This window comes from Andrena cerasifolii, chromosome 8 (genome assembly GCF_050908995.1).
Source record: "Andrena cerasifolii isolate SP2316 chromosome 8, iyAndCera1_principal, whole genome shotgun sequence".
In the NCBI taxonomy this organism is placed as follows: domain Eukaryota; kingdom Metazoa; phylum Arthropoda; class Insecta; order Hymenoptera; family Andrenidae; genus Andrena; species Andrena cerasifolii.
This window is the reverse complement of record NC_135125.1, coordinates 9,128,350-9,153,852: the sequence shown is the minus strand read 5'-3', so window position 1 is coordinate 9,153,852 and position 25,503 is coordinate 9,128,350. Positions and strand designations below refer to the sequence as shown.

General features: G+C 42.5%; 3 protein-coding genes across 7 annotated transcripts in view; 1 reads left to right on the top strand and 2 right to left on the bottom strand.

Annotated features, from left to right (window-relative positions):
• Positions 1-7,884, bottom strand: part of E23 (ABC transporter G family member E23) — a 140,219-nt gene extending 132,335 nt beyond the window's left edge. Inside the window, exons 1-2 of the mRNA XM_076817636.1 lie at positions 7,393-7,884; positions 896-1,571 (exon numbers count right to left, since the gene is read on the bottom strand). Of these exons, the coding sequence (XP_076673751.1) occupies positions 896-1,008 (113 nt within the window). The 5' untranslated portion in view covers positions 1,009-1,571; positions 7,393-7,884. The remainder of the gene's footprint in view (positions 1-895; positions 1,572-7,392) is intronic.
• Positions 7,885-9,710: 1,826 nt separating this feature from the next.
• LOC143371931 (ATP-dependent DNA/RNA helicase DHX36) lies at positions 9,711-14,253 on the bottom strand. Its single transcript, XM_076817598.1, has 14 exons — positions 14,018-14,253; positions 13,179-13,745; positions 12,906-13,095; positions 12,664-12,838; positions 12,428-12,576; positions 12,220-12,352; positions 11,953-12,148; positions 11,614-11,878; positions 11,242-11,534; positions 10,746-11,172; positions 10,468-10,676; positions 10,304-10,386; positions 10,141-10,232; positions 9,711-10,058 (listed from the first exon to the last, which is right to left on the bottom strand). The coding sequence occupies exons 1-14, from the start codon at positions 14,076-14,078 to the stop codon at positions 9,968-9,970; spliced, it is 2,931 nt and encodes a 976-aa protein (XP_076673713.1). The 5' UTR covers positions 14,079-14,253; the 3' UTR covers positions 9,711-9,967.
• Positions 14,254-15,024: 771 nt separating this feature from the next.
• Positions 15,025-25,436, top strand: Ca (RCC1 and BTB domain containing protein claret). Of its 5 annotated transcripts, XM_076817581.1 has the most exons (21): positions 15,025-15,082; positions 15,202-15,341; positions 15,586-16,044; positions 16,121-16,569; positions 16,653-16,831; positions 16,905-17,305; positions 17,378-17,555; positions 17,639-17,850; positions 17,922-18,103; positions 18,179-18,306; positions 18,402-18,533; positions 18,619-18,753; positions 18,827-18,953; positions 19,044-19,606; positions 19,678-20,055; positions 20,166-20,535; positions 20,624-20,952; positions 21,025-21,875; positions 21,953-22,086; positions 22,159-22,337; positions 22,422-25,436. In XM_076817581.1, exons 3-21 carry the CDS (start codon positions 15,620-15,622, stop codon positions 22,683-22,685), a joined length of 5,616 nt encoding a protein of 1,871 aa, XP_076673696.1. In that variant the 5' UTR covers positions 15,025-15,082; positions 15,202-15,341; positions 15,586-15,619; the 3' UTR covers positions 22,686-25,436. The 5 variants fall into 5 exon arrangements, with proteins under 5 accessions (XP_076673696.1, XP_076673697.1, XP_076673695.1 ...); XM_076817582.1 differs by having other exon boundaries at positions 15,026-15,341; positions 15,590-16,044; XM_076817580.1 differs by having other exon boundaries at positions 15,026-15,341.
• The last annotated feature ends 67 nt before the right edge of the window (positions 25,437-25,503 follow it).

Genomic DNA, 25,503 nt, shown 5'->3' with positions numbered 1-25,503 from the left:
GACCAGTAAAATTTATAATTTTTAAAGGCGTTGAAAGGACAAAAAATATGGGGAAAAAGTGATTTCAAACTTCAAGTGTCGTTTAATAATCTAGCATTGTTTTTTACTTCAGACCAATGGTTTAGGTGCTACAGGTTCCACCGATTTGGATGAATTTTTTTACGCCCCAAATTTACCGACTCCCCAGTGCCGCCTACAAGAATTAATTACAAAACAAAAAATATATTTCTATAGTTTAAGACATCCTTAATTCAATGCAAAAAGTCCCATTAAATTATATGTAGTAGTTCTCCTTCAATTAATTCCTAAATATCACCTATTTTGACGGGCTCTAGACCGGAACAGCCCCTTAATGTAATTTCTTTTCAGTATTAAGTTTGCCCAGAGAAAAAGCAAATTACAAAGTTTAATCAGGCAATAATGACCTCATGTATCGTAACCACCACAAACACCCCAATCATCCTCAGCAGCGCAACTTAGCGCCCTCGTGCTAAGAGGCCCACAAAGGCGCTTTGTTAACACTATTCCTACCACGACCGGTCAAATGACCTTTTTTAAAATTCCAATTAGAATTTCCTATACACAACGTAATTAAATCGCCTTTAAACTTCACGACTCTTCCTCAAATATACGAATGTACATGATACACTTCTGAATAAAAGAAACTATATTTTTATACAGTCAAATTGGCTATTATCTTCATTCCATATTAAAGAATATAAGTTGCGCTAAAGACCGGTCATTTGACCGGTCGCGGTAGGAATAGGTATACGTGAAGCATCGGTAGGAATAGTGTTAATCATATTAAATAGTATTCCCCGTAATAAAGGAGACCTGAGCCACGCAGCGGAATCAATAATTCAATATATAAAGATAACGGCAGAGTGTTACTCACCTGGGAGCATTGATGATCGCACGGCCCATTGCCCGTTGCTGGCGCTTCTCGTTGCTGGGAAGGCGCAGGTAATCTTGGTCGCCAAAGAGGAACAGATCCTTTGAAATAATCATGTCCACCGTGTGGTTGCCGGTTATAGCTGCCCGCCTCTCCCTCTTATCTCTCTCTCTCTCTCACTGCCTAACCACTGGCTGAACAACGCACGACCACGTGAAACGCGAGCGAATATCCTCACTACGGCCCCACCGTCTAATCACGCCCGACGCGATCGACCAGCTCGTCGACGGCGACGACCACGACGCACCGTCGCGGCGATCCACTCTCTGCTGCCGCTCGTCAGCAGCGTATGAACATCTTCGCCAGCTGTTCCCGCGACCCGACCACGATGATTTGCCAAGATACGCGTGCCTGTTCGCGAGCATTAAGTCCGTATGAGAAATCGGCGCGGCCACAGGATTCCTTCCGAGTTCGCGAAAGCGGGGTTCGCCGGAGCAGCTCCGCTTTTGTACTCGGCCACGCGATGTTTACAGTCTCCCCGGTTGTCTTTGGCAGGCAAGCTCGTTTCGCGGGTGAAGCCCCTCGGTAAAGTGCACGCGGGATTGCGTTAGACGGGGACCATTTCGCGGCGCGGAAGTGGAGCTCCTTGCTTCGGCACGGAAGCTTCTCTGGCGCTTGCCTGGAACAGAAGGTGCGGGCGATTTCGTGAGTTCGGTAGTTTTAATGAAAATAAATAGGGGGCTTTTCAGGATTCTGGGGATCAAGATACCTGGGGACCTTGGGAATGGTTTATCGAGGAGACTTTGGACGTATAACACCTTGGTGGATAAACACTAGGGTGTTTCATATTATAGGGTTGAATTTAAATATTACATTTCTTTTACTTTGCTCGTGTCCTGATTCCTATTAATATGAAAAGAATATCTGGCAATTTTTTGGTAGATTGAGTAATATTTAGAGGTTGCACACTGAATAATATGTAGTAGGCTAAGGAAACACGAGTTTCAATGATAATTAGTTTTGTTCTCGAGTCTTTAAAAAAGTAACTAAACTTCAATGAAGACTTAGACTTAGATAAATTTGCATTTTATTATTATTATTATTGTTCACACCTATACGAATTATGTACTTTATTATTTTACCCACATTTTTAAAACCGGACAAAGCGAAAATATGTAGGGTAGACCGGGGGGCGAATGAAGCACGCTAATATCTCAAAATATATAATTGAAAAATATGGGCAAAACATATGATATTAACATATGATAAACAGTATTTAACTTTTCGATACCCTAAAGTAACTTCTTCTTACTGACTCATGAATGTAATGTAAATACTCCCTTTGCAAGTAGATGCTTCTTTTTTTTAAATCTGTAATTTGACCTTTTTTAAAGTAATACTGATGGTTACTTAGCACTTTTAAGTGTTTTTTCTTTATTCACAATTTATAATTGAAGTTCAAAAGCATGGTCGGGGTCTAATAATATTGTTTTATTAATCTATGCAGTGTTACAACCGACCCGGGGTCAGAAACGGTTGCAACACTTTACACTGTAACGTTAGGGCTACAACACTCCGCTTCTCATTTTTTATTAATAACTTGGATATTACTCGACATACAGTGAAACTGTTGTGACTCAATAATACCAGATACGCAAGTAACATTTCCGTATAAGAATTTTTGCTGTAAATGTAATAGTTCCTCCGTAATCATATTCCCAAGTCAAAGCGTTACTACCGCCGCAGACCTATCCTAGTGATAAAACTGTTCAACCCCTAAATATTATTAAACTTGTCTAAAATTTGGCATACCGTTCGCTTGGATGAATAGAACCAAGGGGGCGAGCAAAGTTACATGAAAATAGCACCCCTGGAAAATCGAAACACCCTAATCAGCACCTTAAAATTTAAAAGATCAAAACTCCAAAGACTTTTCTCTCTCAGACTGGTTGCATCAAAGGTACACCTTATCTGATTTTATCTGCCGCGAAATTGACCCCGGTCCCGCTGCCTACTGTTAACGAGCCATCCCCCCTTATCAGCCGAGGATCAAAGTTCCGCGGAGGAAAAGAGTTGGGATGAAGCGTTGCGAAAGGCAATGTCAAGTGCCTCTATTTTCAAGCGTGACGTAGGCTTACGGTAGACCAGATCCACGGTACACGCTCGCCGGAGGAAACGGGGACAATTTTAATGGATGACCAGCGGGTTGTAAGTTTAGAATTACGAGCATATCTGATATTCGCGTAGAATGCATTCCGGTTGTGAGGAGAATGCCCGGGAATACGTGGTCCGCGCGCGTCTAGCCGCAGCATCGCGTTCATTCATGATCGTCTATTACCACTGGCCGAAGGTAATCGTGTCTGGCGGAGGTAATCCGTTACCACCGACGAGGCCAGTAAAAACAGAGCGAACCTCTCTACTCGTGAAAACAGCGGCTCTCCCGCGACGAGGCAAGTAACAACGGCTCGAGCGAACAAAAAACGCGCGGTGTAAAAATAACACTTGCCTTTCCACTTGTCGCGCAACTGGGCTCGTCAAATTTCGGAAGTCAAATCACGGAGTTAGATTCTAAAATCTAGATACGAGCAAATTTACAATATTCTAGTTTCTCTGAAGTAGAATTTGAATTAACTAAAACCAGTGGTTTGATAAAAAGTAGCACGATAACGCTTTCAAAGTATTATATCACTACCACAAAAAGCGTGGAAAGAAATTTTATCCGAAATACACGGACATATGCGTAGTGAGTTCCCGCGCTTTTCCGCGGCCGCCATATTGGCAAGCATCAACAACGACGCGAGATACATTCAACAAGCTTCCCCCGCTACTAGCGAACATAACCCTGCCCGTCACTTATTTCCGAACACCAAGCCCATACAAAATTCTGCGAAAGAAAAATTCCCACTGCCACGAAACATTTTATCCCCACTTCCTCGTAGGTGTGCAACTGAATGGCGTCCCCAGGATTTTTCCGCGAAGGGAACGGTTCCATTACGCGGCACGGAAATACATATATGGGTCACCTATTTAAATCGAACGGGCTTACATTGGTGTCCGCCGCACGCTGCCGTTGATCAGCTTCCGAATTCTCCGCGCCAGCAGAATCACCGCCATTACGCGTTAGATTGCCCGTTATTTATCGCCCAGATTTGTTATCCGTTTAATGCACGCTCCCGCCCGTGCATTGGTCACCGAAACGAATACGGCGGGCGGCCAGGGAGGGCCCTCTCGGGTGCAACGATCGTACGTTCGCGTTTGAAGCTGACGAAGTAAATCGAGCGGATATACGGCGGCGCTCATGAGAACTCGTCCCATATTTACATCGCGCCAATTTTCACCCGCCAACTGCTAAGCATTAGTCACGGACGAGTGGCGCGCGCGTACACGATACGCCGGGCATCTCCTGGCCGCGATATAACGCGCACGGAACGTTCCTAATTAGTTAATTCGGCGCACTGGACACTGATCGGCGAGCACGGTTTTAATTGCACGCGCGAAGCCCAGCGAACTTCCACTCACGTCCCGTCGCCCCCCGCCGCCGTGGCTCTTCCCGTCCGTACCGACAGGGTCTCGTCAAGCGTGTCAACCTTCGAACGTGAAATTAGCGGTAACGTGGCTAGGGTCACCTCGATGCCGAGTCGAATCGGCTGCCCCCACAGAGCGGAGAGAGAAATCGAGAACGTTGAGGAAGGTTATGGCGCTCGGGCGCGTAAACAGTACCGTTAATTTCGGCGCGCGGACACCGATCGACGGCGCGACGCGTAAAAACGGACGCGAACGATTTCCGTGGCCATATTGAATTGGCTTTATGTTGTTTGCGCTGCTTTCCGTGAGAATGTTGCGATTCACGCGGCGCGGACGAGACGGGAGGAACGACGGTTGGCAATAGGCGAGTGCATCGATTTTAGGATCGATTGATTCCGTCGGCGCGGAACAGGTATCGATAGTTGGGGTTAGGGAACAGGCGTAATGGCGGGATTTTTTAAATTGGCTTAATAAGAGCATGTACTGTCAGCGGCGATGCGCGATAGTTAAGAACAATTACCTCATCGCGAGTGCAACGATCTCGACCACTAAACCGTAAGATCAATGGACACGAGGGCGCTCGATAACCACAAACGAGATTACGACTTCGAATTTCAATCATCGCCGCAGTTGCATCTGGTATTTATAAATACGCTTCGAGGAATCTGCCGACACCTCGTTTAAACGAACCCGTTCCTCAACGAATCTAATGTTTTTAAATTTCATTGACGATTTCAGGTGAAAGTGGACTAGCTTTTTTTTAAAAAAATAAAATCATTTATTTCCCTATTTGTCCTGAAATAATTGGCGGCACTTAACACCGATAGTCTACGTTAACGAAATGATTATATTAATTTTGTTCCACTATGAAGGAGCTACTAAGTAGGTGATTAAAAGAATGTTATTCTTTAGGCGATATCGCCGCTGTTCCCTTGAATAGACTAATTGTCGTGTAATTAAGTGCATGGAGAGAGAGAGAGAGAGAGGGAAAGGGAGAAAGGGGGAGCAAGCGGATAACAATGCACCGGGAGAGAAACTAATTTGGCACGGGCAAAGGAAACGTTACATAAACAATGCAAACGGCCGTTTGACAGTGTAACTACAGGCGGTCGTGTGACTTAATTTTTCTGCTTCCACGCCGGCTAATTGCCTCGCAATCGGGCGCGTGAGCGCGGCAAAAACACGTACTTATCCTGATTTACTCGATTAGAATACACAAGTCAGCCGGTTGGATTTGTTCCAAGGCGCAGAGCTGTTCCTTTCAGCGCTACAATCGTTCCGACCTAATCGGTGTTTTCGTGCTTCAGAAATCAACTACACACTTAATTGAAATAACCCGACGACCGAGCGTATATGCGTATCGTAATCATTCTGGACTGACTACTATGAGCATCAGATATGTATGCCGATCCCGGCGTATATCTCCATCTTTTATCGCGGCCACATTCAATGCAGTAGAACTCTGCGAACGAACATCTCTACACCGCGAACGTAGAGAATAAGGATCCCCCTCCGCGCGCGAAAGTGCTCGTAGAAAATGGTAATCGCGAATAAATTAGCTCCCATTAGTCTCGATAGCGATCTTTTACACCCGACGAGTACAGCCCTGCTAACGAAAGCGAAGATTATAAAAAGCCTCTGATGTCATGTTTACACAATCCTTATCCGAATTTCCGACTATCAATCTGTCCCTATTTTAAGTAGTTTATCCGAATTTCGAGAAGCGAACCATGGCAATAGAGAGAGCAGACAGATAAGGTGCTGTCGGCTCGTGGCAAAGTCTACAATTCGTTGATTAGATATGAAATTAGAAACTTGACGAGGCAAGGCAACGAAATGGATCTTTCTTCCCGAACGCTGCCACCAAGAGCGTGCACCCTTCAGCGATATCGTCGACGATTGGCCTTGCCGCGAAACCAGGCTCAATGGGTCGCTGTTTACTTCCAACAATCGACTGCCATCGATTGTACAGTTTGCTTCGCAACTACCGTGGTGAGCTAGATGGTTTTTGGAAGCAGAGGATTGGCTGCACTGCGGCCACCGGCCCGATTAAGTATTATTAAGAGAATACGATGTTTATAATACCCACGGTAGGTAAGGTCAGCATATTGGTGATAAGGTCACCACAAGAATGGCGCGCGCGTCCTTCGGTTGTTCGTCCTCGAGCGTAAAGGAATTAATTTTAAAACGAGAAAACATCTGAGCCCCGATAATGTCGCCGGGGCTCGCGCGAAGTTCTTCAATAACGCTCTCGGGTGTGCAACAACAACGGCCTTTCCCCGGCGAACGCCTCTGGAAACGCGTAGAAAGGTTTGTTTACATACTGAACTTGGCTTCTGGGCACCGTCAGCCAGCCGAGTTTCTTGGAAATGGCAATACACTTACGAGCGGATTACCAGACCATCGGGGACAAAGTAGAGCACTACACACTCGCGATTTCTCTCGCTGCCGATAAAAATGTCCAGAGGATCGCACCTCTTCGCTAACCTCGGAAAGGGGAACTTAAAAATATCGCCCATTTGGTATCGCGATACACGGTACGCAGCTCTCAAGATATTTCTCTAGAATCAGACGGCGACGTGCACACAACCTTCGACCGGGGAAACGCTGTTCGCTGTGAACGACCCTACGCCCTTGATACCCACCAACCATGTTCGTCGTCGCATTTGAAACTCAAATTTAAAGCGAACGCTCGCAGCGACGCCGAAAGTGGGGCGAATTATTAAGCGCCGTGGCGAGAGGAACAAAAACAAAATTAGGTCGGTCTGATAGCGCCCTGTCATTGCGAATGAACCTAACGCGCTTCGAAACTCGAAATACCGGGTCTAGAATAATTCGAATCGATCCACCTGAGATTCGAGCGCCGGTGAAAGGTTAATGGCCCGACTTTATGAATTTCAAAGCGGCGGAACGAAGTGGGCGGGGGCAGGAAAGGGAGAAAGCTCGGTCGGAAAAGTGGATAGGTTTTTACTCACCGAAGAAGCGAAAGAGATCGAAGGGATCCTCTCGTTGTTATCGCGGCTCGGATCGAGGTTGCTCCCCGTGATCGCGCAGGGACTCGGCGACGAGCTTCAGTAGGTCTCGCGCTCGATGCTGGCCGTAGCCGGTATCTTCGGTATCTTCGGCCCCGTCGTCCTCGGCGTCGTCCTCCCCGTAGCTCCTGTCACACATGCACTGTGCACCGGCCACGAGCATGCGGCCATTGCGCGGCGCGCAGTCAATGAACCCGCATTGCTTTTCACCCAGAGTCTTGGCGTCTTTTTTTCTCCCTTTTCCTTCCCTCCTTAAAGCCCCGCACGCACTATCGGCCGGCCTCTATCCGCGGATCTTCGGCCGCACACTCACGACATATATTCCGGTGGCGGTTTTGCACGAGGAACACCCGACCCTCCCGGTGTCACTGGCTCTCTTGCCTCTTCCTGCGCCGTGTCGTCGTTTCCCTCTCTCTCTCTCTATCTCTCTCTCTTCCCCTTTCTCCTTCTCTATCTCTCCCTCCGTATATATATATATTATATATATGTATATATATATATATATATGTGTGTGTGTGTGTGCGATACGCGGGTGCGCACGCGCGTGTTTCACGTCTCTCCTCTGCCTTCGCACGTGTATATACGTATGTATACGCGCGACGAGAACCCCTCTCTGTCACTCTTTTAATTTCTCTCTCTATCTCTCCCCCTCTCTCTCTCTCTTTCTCTCTGTCTCCCTCTTTCTCTTCCTACCTTCCTACGGTCGTTCAGTGACCCGCTGCCTCTCCAACACCGATGCAACCCGGCTGCCGATTTTTCACTGGCTTTCCTTCCCTCTGCCCCGTTGGTGCCGAGGCTCAGGCGAAAAGAGAGAGTTATGGAAGAATTTGAAGGGGGTGGACGGGAGACCGTACACGCGACAAGAGGAACCTCGGTGGTGTGTGTGGTACCGTATCACGCGCACTCTCGCTCGCACGACTGACTTGCACCGGAGACCGGGGGCCTCTCGTTGTTTCCCCCCGTAGGTGTTTCGACCACGGCTGCGCGACGCGACACTCGCGGCGGTCGGATGCAGACTGAATCGGACACTACGTGCCTCGCTTGTGTATTGCCGGAACGTCCCTCCTGTCCACCACCGACCTCCCTCTTTTCCCGTTCGTTCTCTTTCCCTTCCCCCTATTTACTTCTATCCGTGGCGGCTATCAGCTCGTGCCAGACCCCGGGCTCATTTTTACTGACGGCGTGCGATCGCGCGGCCAGGGTGGGGAGCAAGAGGCTCGCTCTCGAAATTCAGCATGGATCGTCTTTGGCGGAGCGCTGCTCCGATCGATGGCAATGTAACGATCCGCCTTCGACCGGTCTGCGAAGAGATCGCGACTAGAAATGGGATCGGTTCGATTGTTACTTCGAGTCGATGGTTGTCGGCGAAGTTAAGTGAAGCAGCACTTCGTGCTGTAAAAGATGATGTTGGTAGCTGGTTTGAATCTTGAAGGGTGTTGAGTCTGTTGTAACGCGTCGCTGGTTACAAACTACCTCGACTCGGGCTCACTTTTCATCGAACTATTCTTCTTTCCATTTTCCCGCCACTCGCTTGCGCGCAACCTTAAGGCAGCACATTTGAATGAATTTCACTTAACGGGGGAAGGAATAACTTGAAAGTTTGAATATGAAGTAATATTTAGATCAGCGTTTTCCAAATAAATGTCGCCACGGAACATGCAAACTCGGTCAAATTTGGCGGATCCTCCAAGCTCAACAGTTTTCTTTTTGTATTACGAAAGATTGTAACGCCGAAATAAATCATTTGTAAGTTAAACAAAAAAATTAGGAACTTTAGTATAAGATAACTTTTCGAGGAACCCTAAACTTCGTATCACGGAACGCCAGTTGGGAAACGCTGATTTAGAGGGTCAATATTAAAGTCCACCTACGTTGTATATACATATATTCTAGTTGGATTAAGAGTTGGAAATTATCGCAACATAAATTTATTATATTCGTAGTGGTTCTTTTTTACCAAAAGGAGATACAGAATGCCTGGAGGATCGATTATAGCGTTTCCTCTGTCGGTCGTTGACCTTTGATAATCCAGAATTTACATATTAATATAAGCGTCTGTGCACCGTCACTAAGTTATGTCATAAAATGAGCAATCTTCTATAAATATGCGGCAGATTTTTCGTGCTCAGCGTCAGCTGTAATATACTGAATGCAGTATGCTATGCAACACGGGATACAAGGTTGAATTGTTATTACTTGTTGTCGAACAAATCGCTGTTAGTTTGTTTTTCATTTGATCGTTATAACCAATAGAAAGTTCCTTTTTCTTGAAAGTTTTACTCTCTAATTGTGTTACAAATTTCGCAATACTTTTATCTGCATTTTGACCTAGTACGATTATAATGTAAGAAGAACTATATACTCATTTAATTTCGTCATTTATATATATTTGACGATTTATTTTATTATAATAGTTCAAGAAATGCGAAAGTCCAATTCAGCGAAACTATTTCTATGTTCTTTTAAAGCAGTGACTAAGATAGGTACATTATTTAAAAAATAAATTAATAAATTGGATTTAAGTGTCATCGCCGAAGTTATTTCTCCTCTCTCCAGCATTAGGAAATCCCATTTTCTCATCCTTTTGGCAGACCAAATCCATAATTGCTCTGAAATCAAGGGAAATATAAATATCTCGTTGAATGTAAAAGTGGAGAATGAAGAATCCTGTAAACAGCAGGGGCAGCTTACTCTAGCATGTCACCTTCGCGACTATCCCAGGCTACTATTCCTGGATGTGTTATTTTGTACTCTAACATATTATTAAATTCTTCCTGTAATTTCTGAAATTAAGCAAGCACACGAATGTAATTTAAATATAAGTCCACCTCTACAAAAGCTTCACCGTATGTACCTGAATGAGTTGTGCTGTTCGTAAGTCGCAAGGGAAATTTTGCGAAGTCGTTAAAGTAATAAAATAATTCCCTTTCTCTTTCTCTAAAAAATGAGCAATATTATTACACGCGTCCGAATTAACGTAAAATTATGCAGATAATAAGACACGTGAATGCTTCGTACTTATAGACATATTCGGAGCAGCGAATACTAAAACAGGAGCTGTAACGCATGTGGTGTCGTGCAAATATACCGACGTTGATTGCTGCTTCGTAAAATACGTAATGTACGGGCTGGGAAAGTTGTTGACTTTATCGTTTACACTCGACGGATGTATGCAAACTTTACCATCTTCTGGAGTCCACGCGATACTCCCTGCCTTTGTAACTCTCCTAAAATCCACCAAGTAATACAAATGCTTTGTACCATCAAAGAATCAAATCATTAAAAGCTCCACGCACCTAATAACAGCAATGTTTGGATAGAGTCCAGCGCATACTATCGCTTTTACCAAGGCTGTATTATTAGAGTTCCTGTTGGCGTTCCTGTCACTCGGATTATCAGTTTCCAAAAACTTCATCCGACAGAGATGCTGAGCAAACTGAGTTTTCATTTCGGATAGAAGTTTGAGGGTGTTGAAAGAAAGGAAATAGTCTCTACAGAAATAGCCAGCGTATCCCCCCTTGTACGAGGTCTCGAATCGCTTTAATGCCTCGGCCAATGCAATGTGATCGCTGTATTGATTCATATTGAGTTCAAGCTTCTTCTTCTTTGCCTGTTCCTCCTTTCCGAGAGGGCTGTAGAACGCGTCCTTAAACGTAAGACTAGCTGCGATCGCGAAGACCGGTTCCACGCAGGAAAACAATGCTGCCCATATCAGCATCTTCCCTGATAAAAGTGAGAGTAAAATTAAGGAACCATTAGTAGACGTGTTTTATTTAAAAGCAGAGACATTACCTGTTCGCGGATCAAGGGGCAATTGTGCCAAATGATATCCCAAAGGAGTCAAATGTTCGTCATCGTCCAGGGCATTAAGAACTCTAAGTAGATCCAGTGATAAGTCTATAGCTTTCAAATTTGGCGGGTCCATAACACTTTCTAAGAAAGACTTAGCTTTCCCTAGTTGCAGAATTTTAATCTGTAATATTACTTCCTCCAAGCGAGTTCTAAGCATCTCCGGCAATGGATATTGGTCAAGTGTCATTTCTCTGGCTTTCGAATATAAATGGTAGCAGTAGCCAGGTCTCACTCTAGCAGCAATAACACACGGCAATTATAGCGAGCACTAAATAAGTTGATCTTTTAGAATAACAATTGATTTAGTCTTACCTGCCCGCTCTACCCCTTCTTTGCTTGGAATTTGCTAACGCCACCCACTCGGGTAGTAAAGTCTGAATGTTCTTATTCACGTCGAACCTAAGGAGCTTAGTTTTGCCGCAATTAACGACATACACTACATCTTCGATAGTTATCGAGGTCTCCGCGATAGAAGTTGAGATGATTATTTTCCGAATTCCTGCGGGCGGCTCATTAAATATAAGCTTTTGGTCCACCGTTGGCATACGAGAATGTAGAGGATAAATAACGTACTTGTCTACAAGCAGAGTAGTTTTCAATCATTTTGCGTGTCAATCCTTGTAATTACTGAGCTACGTTAAATGTACTCACTTTGCGGGTAGTGTTTATTTTCTATCATTATTTTATTTAGCTTTACTATGTCCATCATACCAGGCAGAAACACTAAAATAGCCCCAGGACCTTTCGTGCTACAGATGTATCTAATCACCTCTTCTATCAAGTCAAGAGACAGATCCTCACTTGCGGGATTCCTCAACTGATCAGTCACGTGTCTCGGATATTTCCTCTGTGTCGAAACGGAACTGTTTAATTTTCAATGAAGTAATGGAAACGAAAAAGTGCAAGCGCGATACTCACATCAGATACAAGTTGTCGTACATATGGCTCTATAACGTCGGAGAACTCATCCCTCTTGTGTTGAATGTCCTTGTACTTTTTAGTATGCTTCATGTAATTTTGGGGTGGCCGAGGTGGCGGTGGAAACGTAAATCTGTAAGTAGATTTATTCTACGATTCTTCCGTTCAAGCAGCTTTAAACAAAGACTGCAGTAGGAGAATAACTTACTGCGTGAATGATAAAATGTCTTCTAAATAAAATTCTTCCACTGGATAAGTAAAACCTGGGATATGAATCATTGGGCAATCATCGTAATATCTCGAAAATGCTTCTGAATTAAGAGTTGCACTCATGAGAAGAACTTTCAAATCCGGTCTCTACGACATTAATTGTTTCCCAGAGATTATGCAAACGCCGGTTTAATTGACCTTACGTATTTATTATTCTGATTCTGTTGAACATACTTTAGGAATAATTAGTTTCAGCAAAGCAAGGATAAAATCACTTTGCGTCGAACGTTCGTGGATTTCATCTATTATGATGTGGGAGAACTCTTTCAGAGCTGGATCAGTTTGCATGAATTGTAGTAGCACGCCGGTAGTACAGTAGAGTATACTTCCTCTGTCTCTAGGTAGTACTCTACGTACAAAGGAAACAAATATAATATTTCATGGCACAAGAGAATTACAGAAAAATAGCCACGTACTTTTCGAGTCTTATTTGAAAACCAACAGATCTACCGAGTCTTTCTGCTCTTTCAGCGGCAACTCTTTCGGCAACAGATATAGCTGATATTCTCCTCGGTTGAGTACAGGCGATACGAACGGTGCTACCATTACCACGTTCTATTTCATCGTCAAGTATGAACTGGGCAATTTGGGTAGTTTTTCCACAACCTAAAATAGATCTGTATAATAGCTGTACCGAAAATATGCGGCAACAAATTGCTAAATACATTTAATTCGATTTACAAACTTACCGGTTTCTCCGCTTATTACAACAACTTGATTCTCTCTGATCAATTGTAATATCTCCGATCTCTTTTGATACGATGGTAACTTCAATCGAAATTTGATCATATTTCCATAATCTGGCAAAGTTACCTTCGACTTATAGTCTTCCAGCAACGACTGATCTAGTTTGCTATTTGCCTCTATCCCTGGTGTAACAAGCAAAGCTTTGGCAAGGTTTTCTTGTATGTTACCAGACACTATGTTTAAAAACTTCCTCTTGAACTGTGAGTCATTAATATGCGTATATTTGTTTTCTAATCTGCTACTAGAATCCTCTCTTTGGGTCTCATTGTTGTACAATTTCTCGTAGAACCCCTTAGAGTTAGCCAAAACACGTTGAATCTTCTGTTGGACGTGCTGCGGTAATTGAATGACGCGAGACTCTTCCTGCATAGCTTTCGCCTTTGCTTTGTCTCTGTAATAGAGCCCGATTTCTTTGCCCCGCAGCCAAGTAGGCTTCCCGTGACCACCTCGCGAGCGACCATGCTGCTCGAAGCGTGGACCCTCGGACTGAGAAGCTTCTACTCTATCTCCTAAACACAAATCGTAACAGAAGATGTAGATCCAGAGTTGTAAAAGGAAGTTATCGGCATCAAACTAAGCGATATAATCAAACGTTGATAGTCTCCTGTAATCTAAGGGCTGCAACTGCATACACGAATGCACGCAGACAAACATTTTCTATTATCAAATTTCACGACTACAAAACACAGTGATGGAGCACGTGGACAGTATACTTCGAAAAATCACACAATAACAAAAATTTGGGATGCATTAATGAAAATTGACTATCGAATTTTTGTACCGTGTTTGTTTCGCCTCGATTGCGTGCTTGGGCCTGAAAATCCTCCGTAAGGATGAGACATACTCAGCTGTCGGCGACAAGTCTCATTAATCCGAGGACGATCCTCGAACCGCGCACAAGAACTTTCCGACCGCTTAAATATTGATAAATTCGGCGCTCTGTCTAGAGACACAGCGCGACGAATTATCACCAAGGCTGCCTCTGCGCTGGATAATTGGCGGCTGCGGTGCCAATCCCTATTTAGTTTATGCACATGTATCATTAAAAATCTATCCGAGTCGCGTTACCCTGATCGGATTATAAAAAAAGAAGTGCAAAAATGCATTGCTACGATATCTAAGTTTAGGTATATGACAGCGAATGCTGAACCAATGCAAAGTTGCGCTCTTACAATCAGCTGTGACCTCACGATCGTGGGAATTATCTTTGTCACTAGAATCATTTACAATTTCTTTGTTGTAAATAATTTCACACGAGTAAGCTAGATTTTTACGTCAATCAAGAATTTCGATAATAAATGAAAGATGAGAAGCCTTTCTTTGTTATTCGTCGGATGAAGATGTTTTGGGTTTTGGGTCATTGAACCTTTCCAATGAGGAATAGATTATCTCACAGTTATCTCATAGTTTTATGGGATTTCTGCAATTGATTTATGTGCATTTGCAATGGGAAAATATAATATAAACTCTTCAGTATCTCTTTGTATGGTATTTTTAACGAAAATCTAGATAATTAATTAGCTACCCACAGTTTTCTGGAATAGTTACAGTCTGACGGAGAAATGTACAATTTCGTAGCAGGAGATCTAGATTTTCAGAATGGAAACACTATAAATATATGCCTAATATCTTTACCAATATAATTATCGTACTATAATACTTAGTTAACGATATAATTTCAAATACGATTGGCGCGGGAATTTTGAATGTTAATTGCACATGGCTGTAAAATTTGTCCGAGGCTAGAGAGTTTGTCCATTTGATTGTGGCCGCGCCGATGATTATGTGCAATCTAACCTTGATATTCTGACGTTTAGAAATTCGACGGCGGTGTTATTGTAAAAATGTAATGCACAGTGAATAATTGATTGTCCTCGTTTATTCTGCATGAAAGAATATCAAGTTCGGGCGGAATGCGCGACGCAGCATTCGGTCTAGCTTTCTTTTGCAATCATTTATTTTTAGCACAACAAGAGCTTGAAAAGTGACCAAGCTCACCTCCCCTCATCAGCTATATTATTTTATAAGTACATAAATACAGGTGCAACAGCACGCAATATCCTGCTAAATATTTTAATCGCTATGTTACGCGACCATCTGAGCAGGTAGGGTACACTATACGTACAGTCTCGCGTTCTCTTCCACAGTGTATGACAAATAATTACTTAAATGTAATCAGAACTCTGATAACTTCACCGATCCGAGTATTTGTGCCCAACATTGTGTACAAGAGTCTGATCCGTAGAGTCGTCTTATAAGTAATTCTCGATCGACGCAATAAAATATATAGCGCGTCTGACGGTATCTGTAAATGCGAAATGTAGCATGTTTATCGTTTTTATGTTCCAGGTAGTATTAGGACCAGCGACTATCCTTGAATATAATGATTGCAGAAATAGGTACCGAGGGCTATCAGCCAATGACAAGTTTCACGGAGCAGAATCTGTTTAAGCTGCAATGTTTGATCAAAGCGACTGAAATACAGCACAGCGCGCAGTGCGAATATGGAAGGAAATTGTTCTTGGCATTCACAACTGGGAATTCGGAGATTCTATTATATTACAAGAAAGACTCTGCGTGCGGCCCGATAAGTAAAAGGATCCCATGGTTTCAAGGGTCCCACAAGCAAATCTCAGCTTTATGCTTCCATCCCGTGGGATCGTGGTTGCTCTCTGCAAGCATCGATGGATCTGTGTACATAATCCCTGCCCTGTGTTTGGTCGACGATAATTGTGAAGTAGACAGAAGATGGACCAGCGACGATATAACTTCTTTCCCTTCGATCAGTTCGCAGTCCTCTCATTCGAAGTATGTACAGCTTCGTTGAACATTTAATGAAACTCGTCGAATTTCCTTTACACTGTGTTGTTTGAAAATCTTTTAGGCCTACTGCGATAGTATGGTGGCAAGATACGGTAACACCTGCTGAAATTGGTATTGTTGGAACCGAATACGGGGAGATCATATTTGTGAATCTGAAAAATGGGCACCAAACAAACGTCGCTCATATTAATGGAACCATCGCCAGTCTGCACATCTGCCGCGATCAGAGTAACGACAGCGTGTCTCTGTTAATAACCAGCCAATCGAAGCAGCAGTGGCGATTGCTCTTGGAGCAGCACACGTACAGTTGTTTACAGCACTTGGAGAATGGAGATCCTTATAACATGTTGCATACAAACGATAACATCTATGATAATACAAGAGCGTTCGCTTCTACTAGATCCAGATTGCAAGGGCTCAAGCAGTTGTCCGTGGAGAAGCTCGCTATACTCAGACAAAAGTTGATCGAAACCAAAAGCCAGACTTTGGGGGAAAACATGCAATACCATGGTTTGTACATTCGTAATGTAAAGCAAAGTTGCGACTAAAGTTTTGTGCGAGCTATTAACTAACCCTTTCTATTGGCTTCTCAGATGTAACAAGTAATCAGAATACTCACAATGCAGCAGTGAATTTTGACTCATCCACAGAGGTGAATCAGAATCAAATGACCCCCGAACCGATATCTAAAGAAACATTTCTCATGTCTCAGTCCGACAGGGACGGCCAACAGTTGTACATGTGTTACCATTCTATTACAAAGCACATAACAGTAAGAAGAGTTCTTTATTCTTATATTAAATTCTCGCAGGGTTTATGCAATTTAAACGGCTGTATGATTACAGGTGCACGGTCCTGATTTCTCTACCATAGCTTTATCAGTACATAAAGTATTCGAATCTTGTAGAAATGTTTTGCTAACGCAACGCTTTTTCTTTATCACTGACGCCAGTCAGCGCGTAATGTATGTAATATCAGACAGATTATCTGAAACTCGTACAAATGATAATTGTAAATTTAATCCAGAGTGCATTGTTGGTCACTTTTCTTTAGTGAATAGTAAAGAAGTGATACGCGCTGTGTACAGAGCTATCGATTTCACAAACAATGCACCAACAATAGTTTCTCAAGATATCAAAGCTAAGTACACATTGCCAAAGGGAATAAAAGATATCCAAGTTGAATTACCACCTATCGACACTTGTATAATTGTAACGAACCACTCTGTGTATAAAGTTGTCCTGAGGTCAGTGTTGCGCCTCTTTTACGTGCATTACACCATTTTGATAAGAGGTAACAATTTAAGTTATTCTTACAGAAAATCGCTGTTGTCAATCTTCATGGAATTAGTGTTAAAGGATAACGAGCCTGAAAAGGCGGCGAAATTGGCTATAGTATTCGGCATCAATGCGCAGCAATTGTTAGAGCAGGCTGGCGACATACTTCTGTCGAATAAACAATTTCCACGCGCTGTCGCTTGCTATAAATTAGCTAAAGTAAGTACATGCGATATTAAGGGAGAGAAGAATCGATTGCCCTAGTCCACATTCTTACGCTTACGTATATTTATCTTTTTTAGTGCATACTATTAAAGAGTGTATTGAAGTGTGCATCTGCTGGATATACACGGGATTTGTTAAGTTGCCTGACACACTGTTTAGCTTCCCCGACGATTAACAAGCTGCCTGTCACAACAAGGCTTCATCTCTCAAATTTATGTGTCCTTGCTTTTATTGAAATGACGCTTAGAGTTCCATCCGAAAAGTCTAGGGCTATTTATAAAGAGTTTTTGTAAGCATTGAAGGATTCCTCGAGTTCACTGGCACACAGATTCTTTCTAATCGAGACGGTTTAAATTGCAGGTACTTCTTATCCACAAATTCTTTCTACGACGAGCTGCTAGCGATTAATATTGCTGGACAAACGTGTCTGTGGGAGGTGCTGCATCACTTGGCGACCCAGAAATGTCTTTATGGACAAATGTTGGATGTGCTCACGAAGACAATACAGACATTTAGCGCGAGCAATTTCCATCCAACGTCATGTACCGTATAACATTTGCATACGATCGATCTTAAAAGTTGCACACTTTACGCATTAAGTATTTGTTTCGTTTCAGACGGTTTGTTAATATGCATAAGCGAGCCAAGCCTGATGCAAGCAATGCTAATAAACCCTGAGTTAGCTAGAAGCCATATGTCATTTGTCCTTGACGATCTTCAAGATTCTCAAATTTTTGTACTTCAGGTGAGACTTTTATCGATCCACTGTTCTAATTACAATACTTTCGAAATATAGTACAAATAATTTAACGCTCCTTTCGCTGGTTACGTATTCCCCAGAGATTAGTGACACTATACGATCCAACGAATCCAGTGATAAGACCTAGGGTACTGCGATGCAGATTGCGCCACAGAACCACGTCGCACAGTTCTCAATCTAGTCAATGTGATTCCATAGATCTCGTGGAGAATGTAAGTATAATCTGCAACAGATGAATTGTTCAAATTATCGTTGCGATAAACAAGTATACATTCAGTTCTCCATTCATTCGTGTAGGAGGAGGCTGACACATTGGTAGAGGAAGTTATAGAGACCTTTTTACTAATTTTACTGACTTTGATTTACAAAAAGTCTGTTTTACATCAAGAACCACCTGTTACCTGTAATATTGAACTATTAACAACTAAGAAGGTAATTTCCAAAGAACATACTTTATCTGTTGCATTAACATATAATTATATTCTTATGCAATTTATTGAAATAGGATTATAACAGTAGTAATTCTGCCGTGGATTTCAAAAGGAGGCCATTATGTTCTGGATTCTATCATGTCGTTCTTATTAGGAATGGAAATATCTATACATGGGGAAGCTCTATGCAAGGATGCTTAGGTACTTATTTATATATAATTACATACACTCATTCTTTACATTTCTGGTGGTATATTACTCATTATGTCCCTTGCTTTCAATCGTTATCAGGAACAGGTCCGTCTCCGTTGAGATACGGCACGCCCCAGCCCATATCCTTCTTTCGAACCATGGAACTGGAAGTTCTCAGCGTATCGTGCGGCCATTGCCACACGTTAGCAGTGACGAATAACGGGGTTTACGCATGGGGGTCAAGCCAGTTTGGGCAATTGGGCCTGGGCAAGGTTCTGCAATGTTCTACCCCCGAATTGATTACATCCGTGGCCCAAGAAGTGATCATAGACGCAGTAGCTGGGCAATACCATTCTGTCGCGTTGACTGCCGATGGCCGAGTCTTTACATGGGGTTGGGGCGTTCATGGCCAGCTGGGTCATGGTAACACCGATGAGAAAACAACTCCCACATTAGTCACGTCGTTACTTGGTGTAGTTATACGTTCAATTAGCGCCGGCCATGCGCATACATTGGTTCTCTCTACGGAGGGTATCGTGTATGCGTTTGGTTGTAATATTTTCGGGCAATTAGGTACGGGAACTAACGTTAAGAGTTCAGTGCCAATAAAAGTCTCGTTGCCGGAGAAAATATCCCTCATCGCGACAGGATACTTTCACAATGTAAGAACTGCATGTCTCAATATCCTTCACTGTCAAGCGCGTTGTTTATTAATATGTTCCGTTTCCCTTAGCTGGCCGTTAGCCACGCCAATAGGTTGTACGTGTGGGGAGCTAGCCCTCAAGTACTCCGACTGCAAGCACAAACGCTGAAGAGGTCTCGAATATTGGAGCAGAGGGACGTTATTGTGAGGCAGTTTGAACATATCGATGAGTTCGAGAAGGCTGGGGAGCAAGCGAACACGAACGAGGCGGGTGAACAGGCCCTGGAAGTCAATGCACAAAACAGACATGCACAAATAAAGCCAACGGGATCCACGACAGACTCGCGTAGGAAACAGTTAGACAATTCGTGCTTAAAGAATGCTGACGTCGTGTCGCTCGAGGAGAATCAAACGCACTTGAAACCGACGGTAGTAGATACCAGCTCTGTAGCAGGAGACATCATACAGGTCAGAAACATTCATTGAGAAATGAACCTACCATTTTATAGTGGCTTTCGTTTCTTTCAAGCTTTGCGAGTCGTTCGGTTTAGTGATACTCCTCTTGCATTCTCGGACAGGTATCGACTGGATGCCACCACAATGCTCTTATAACGAGGGATGGATCGCTTTATACGTGGGGTCGAAATTTGGATGGGCAGCTAGGAAATGGGGACAAACGTGAGGTGCAGAGTCCCACGCCGTTATGCTACAATCCCGCTTCTATTTTTGCACAAGTACCTCCAAGGCACAATGCCTACGACCGAGGGGAAGAGGATCACGAGTTAGATAGGCCGAAGAACTCTACGATGAACGAGAGAAATGGGAATGTGAACGGTGAAGCGAAAATTTTCCACACCGACAGTAACGAGTCCAAGGAGAAGGTGAATCCTGTAATTAAAGTCGTCGGAGTTTGCTGTGGCTATGATTACACAGTGGCCATTCAACCAGGTGAAGTTCAGATTCATTGCAGGTACACTTCAAGGTCTCTTGTTTCTTGGATGGCATACTTATTCTTTGTCACTGTATGATCCTTTAGGTGGCACAGTTTTAGCTTGGGGTAATAACAGAAGAGCGCAGTTGGGCCGTCTTCCTCCAAAGGATACACGCGACAATGATGATAAGTTTGTGTTAATTAAAAAGAGAGTTGTAAGAGTCCCTAATACCGCACACGTGGCTTCGGACATGCCTAGTCAAGTTCCTACTATTCCCGCACCCATCATTTCTTATCAGAGTTACGATATACCCTCTCTGGCAGGACTTGTTCGTCCTTTGAGCGTTATTGAGAGATCGCCGGGAGAATTGACGCTCCATTACGCGCTCCAGTACTTTTCCGGCTTGTACGATTCGTCGAGAATCGTGGAGAAGGTGGGCACTGGCTATCCTACGCAATTCGTTAATGTATCGGACGCCAATGATATATAATTTATACATTTTCAGAGCATCAAATTGGGGAACTATCAAGCTTGCTCAAAGATAGCTATGCTACAGCACAATATCTCCGATGCATTTTCATATCAATTAAAAATATTACATGCACTAAGCCTTCGGTCTTGCTCAAAAGGAAAGTCTTCTGAAAGCCTGTGCGAGAAGGCACGCAGGAAGTCTCTGGAGGAGACTGAATCGAGAAGAAAGTCCTTATCGAATCGCCAAGTTAAGAAGAACACCGAGCTCTTCAACAAGCAAGTGGAAAGGAATCTCATCGATTCCGTGGAAGACTGCGCCGCTAAGAACAAGATGAAAATTCCTGCTAGCAAATCACTGAACAGCCTGCAACTGCTGCAACAAGAGTTGTACACGTTCGACTGCCAAGGTGGTTCAGAAGAGCTGTGCAAAGACATGAAATGCGACAACGCGCCTATAGGCGTTTTCGAAGACTCATTTGATTCCGATGTCAGCTCTGATTCGGAGGGATGGCTGGAGAATGTCGTTGTGAAAGGTAATCAGCTGCAGAAACGGGGAAGAGCGATTGGATCAGCTAGAGTGAATTCGGTGGCATCGACCCCGACGAAGGAGGGCGCAGATCAAGATCCAGCGTCCAGAAACGACGGAGCGTTTTACGAAAAGAAAGTCTCACATTCTAGGCGAGATAATGTAACCAACGAGGCGATAAAAGTGATCAAGTTCTTCTTAAACGAGATGGTGAATGAAACTGACACGGTCAAGTATAAAATATTACAGGACGCTCTTGAATTCTGGATCGAGCACGATTTGCCGATACAGAGCATAGAGAATGTATTTCTGGAGCATATTCAGTCAATATTCTACCCCCTTGGATTATTATTATTCTGGTAAGTGATTGCATATGTATTACGCAATTTTCTCTACAATTCAATACGCAAGTATCGTAATTACAATGCTTTGGCAGTCAGGAGATAATGCAGAAGTACTTGGATACAAATAAGAATGATGCGGAGAGCAAGAGCGTGACCGTAGTCAACTTCTTTTCTGTTACATTTTGCCTTCAAGTTTGTTCCATGCTGCTGGATCATATCGATCAAGGTAAGTGATCTGGATTTCCGCGCTCTACGATACTTTAACCTACTCTCATTGTCGAATATCTTTACGTCGCAGGCGAACCCACACCTGAGTTTGTCCAACTACTGTCTTCTTTAACAGCGGACCATTATGGGCCACCACTTACGGGATACCCAGGCTCAAGTGGAAATAACACGCTGAAGCAAATGATAGAAGGTGTGATTAGTACCGTGTCGTTTGAAACTCACGACTCAAGATCATTTGTACATATTAAGGTCAGTGGCTTTACAGGCTCCGAAGCAAAGGAATGTTTAATGGTACTCGATAACAGTTGAACGTAAATACACTTTTCAAATCAGGATCCAGACGCAGTGTATCGATTTCTTGCAAATGAAGAAGATGCGATGGTGTTTACGTGCGGTCATCACTTTCCGCTGACCATGTATAGGACGGAAGTGATCCCGACAATGGAAACTGAGTTACTGTCATCCGACTCGTTGGTTCTTCCATGTACAGCTCAGTACTTAGAGAAAATGTTATCGAAAACGTCTAAACCAGAGATAGTGTGCCCATCGTGCGTACCGCGAGCACTGGGGACGTTGGTGAAGAAGAATAACGGGTGAGAAGCATGTACCTGAAATTTTATTTAAACAAAATCGATATACCATTTTAAAGGACTCAAGTTATATATACGCATGTAGATATATAACTGGTATATATATGTGAAATGAACTCTTAAATTAATTGTAAAGGACTAAAACGGTAAGACTATTGAAATTTAGCTAGCTAGTATTAAAGTGTAGATTAATTTAATTTTACGAAATACTTGCCATTGCAATTTAGACGTTGTACTCGAAAAACATTATACAGAATCGTGGAAGATTTATAGCTCTCTATATCTCGTAAACAATATTTTTTAAACTATCCATATTCTCAAATGGTTCTTCGTAGACAAAGTGTAAAGAACTATAGTATACTAATCTTTTTCTATTACTTAAGACTTATGTCTCATTAAATATCAGAAGTATTATTGTTACGCACATTGAAATTGAAGATATTCTCTGCGAAGACGACGGACTGCATGTGTTCATCAATTCTTATAAAACGATGCTGTCTAGAGTCTGGAGATTTTTTTCTTTAGTGGAAAGATTTTTAAAAATTAGTTGCTCAAAGCTTTTTAAATTACGAAGACAAGCAACGTTGCCCATTGGCATTTGGATTTTAAATCCCTCAACATCCCGAAAATGGGGAAACTTCTAATGAGAAATATATCACTTTTAATTAGTACGTAAAAATGTAGCGAATTTAGAGGCAGTGAGTACTATATTTCAAGAATAATTAACGTTCATGATTCCGACACAACGATAAAAGCTGGGAAATAACGAGGAATAGATTAGTTCTTCTTATTCTTCTTTTTCAAGCAGTTTTTATCCGGGGTCATTGACTCAGCGGTGTACAGATCATAAATTTAACGCCACCTGCGAACAAAGTGAACCGAAGCAACATATATGTGTTAATACGAAATTTTTATCCACTTTAAACTTTATTGTCAATTATTTTTAATAATACCATAACATAAGTGAGATTTGTAATTTATACGGTCGACCGAATATTTGTTACGAGGGGTCGCTTCGCAATTTTACGTTGCAAGCTCCGATAGTTTGAAAATTCTGATTGTTTCTTGCGATTAGGTTGCTTATTGTAAAACCATTAGTTATACGACGTTTAAAAAACTGTCGACGTAAACGCGAGATGAAGGAAGCGGGTCGTAACGTGAAAACGGCTATAAAGACTATGTTACCCGTGTGTGGAGTTTTATGAATGTATTTGTTAATCGGACACACTGATTACTATAAAAACGAGATGTGCAATTGTACAGTAGTTATTGTATTAGCAGTGTAAATTAGAGGATGTGAAATTATGGGATGATTGTAGTTACTGCAATTATGAAGGATTGGTGCAAAGTACTAACGACTGATAAGAAATATATTGATCTAGTCTTCAAAGTATATGCCAGAATTGTACATTAATTGATTTCATTGAAGATCGGAGCAAGCGTTTCACTAATTATAAATACATACTACAGTAAACACTCGTATTAAACCCGACGAACGGGGCTGGCGAACGAAACAGTTGACACGAAGTTGCCGTCGACTCTTTCGTTCCCTCGCGCTCGTTGTCGGGTTTTCTCTCACTCTGGACCGAAGGATTTTAAGAAATGCTGGGAATAGTCACCGGGCGTACTACGCATGGTAAAAACGGGACTATAACGAGGATTTACTGTATTGTGATTCTTTGTGAACTTACATCTAATTTTAATTGAAAGATTGATGTATCGACACGGTAGTAGAATAGAAGTGAATTTGCATATAGAAGCCTAGATACACTTTGCGTAGCGCGTTTGTGTATAATGACTTCTTTGTCATGATTTCAGCGATTCAGCACGACGATTTTAGAATTTAATTGACACAAGCGGCGGAGTTAGATTGTACAATATAAAGTATATGTAACTGTTGTCATTGAAACTATACGATTGTTACTAACTAAATGAAGGTAGAAGACAATTTCCATCTTACCAGAATCTTAGCCATTGCCAGTCCAAGGGTCAATGAAACTGCAGCCCACGTAAAACTGGCAAACCACGTAATAATTGAAACTGGAGCTAGAGTTGTTACATTGCCTTTGTAACAAGGTAGTAGAAGAAGATAGAAAAAGTCTACTTCAAAGGGCAGTAGACGTAAAATACTTATAGAACGTTCAATATTGAATTTACGTGTTTTATTTGCAGTATCTTAGACTTCAGCTTGCAATAGCATTCTAAATTACAGAAATCTAAGCGACATCGTATTCACCTTCATTTAGCTCGTAATAGTTTCCTTTAAAAATTACTACTGCCGAATATTTTATTGACTTACTAGACACGATGTAGCTTAAACAAATTTATTATTACTGTGTATCTATTTTTTTTTTTTGTTGAAAATTTTAAACGGAACAACCATTCGAGGAAGCGCAATATTTGGAATCCTTCCTTTCCTAGCTATTGTTCTTAAATTGTATTATTGTAGTTTAAAGTACGTGGCGTATATGTATACCGTTCCCAGCGTTTATACAAATGTCCGCTTTCATATTTAGCTCTGAATTTACATATCGATATCACTGAATACAGATTGTACTAAACTGAAGCCACGTTCCCGCGATAGCGTAACAACAACACTGTATACGGCAGCCGCAAAGCATTTTCGAAGTTTGATTTTTTTTTGTCAAAGATGCAATTCTCGTCAGCGAAAACCGCTGCAGCTGGTTGACGTACGATGTTAGTCTTCCGCCGTTCTACATATACATAAACAGAAATAAACACATAATTGAAATCATAATTACAATTCTAGTTGTACAGGGAAAAATATTAACGTTACCATAAACTGGGTACGGGCACGGGTGAGT

Excerpts from the sequence above, each read along its gene's own strand:
- Ca (XM_076817581.1), top strand. The coding sequence starts at position 15,620 with ATGATTGCAGAAATAGGTACCGAGGGCTATCAGCCAATGACAAGTTTC. Across the intron at positions 16,570-16,652 it reads GGAAAACATGCAATACCATG|ATGTAACAAGTAATCAGAAT; the intron begins GTTTGTACATTC and ends TTGGCTTCTCAG. Across the intron at positions 17,306-17,377 it reads GTGTATAAAGTTGTCCTGAG|AAAATCGCTGTTGTCAATCT; the intron begins GTCAGTGTTGCG and ends TTATTCTTACAG.
- LOC143371931 (XM_076817598.1), bottom strand. The coding sequence starts at position 14,078 with ATGTCTCATCCTTACGGAGGATTTTCAGGCCCAAGCACGCAATCGAGG. Across the intron at positions 13,746-14,017 it reads ATCGAGGCGAAACAAACACG|GAGATAGAGTAGAAGCTTCT; the intron begins GTACAAAAATTC and ends ATTTGTGTTTAG. Across the intron at positions 11,173-11,241 it reads GCCCCTTGATCCGCGAACAG|GGAAGATGCTGATATGGGCA; the intron begins GTAATGTCTCTG and ends CACTTTTATCAG.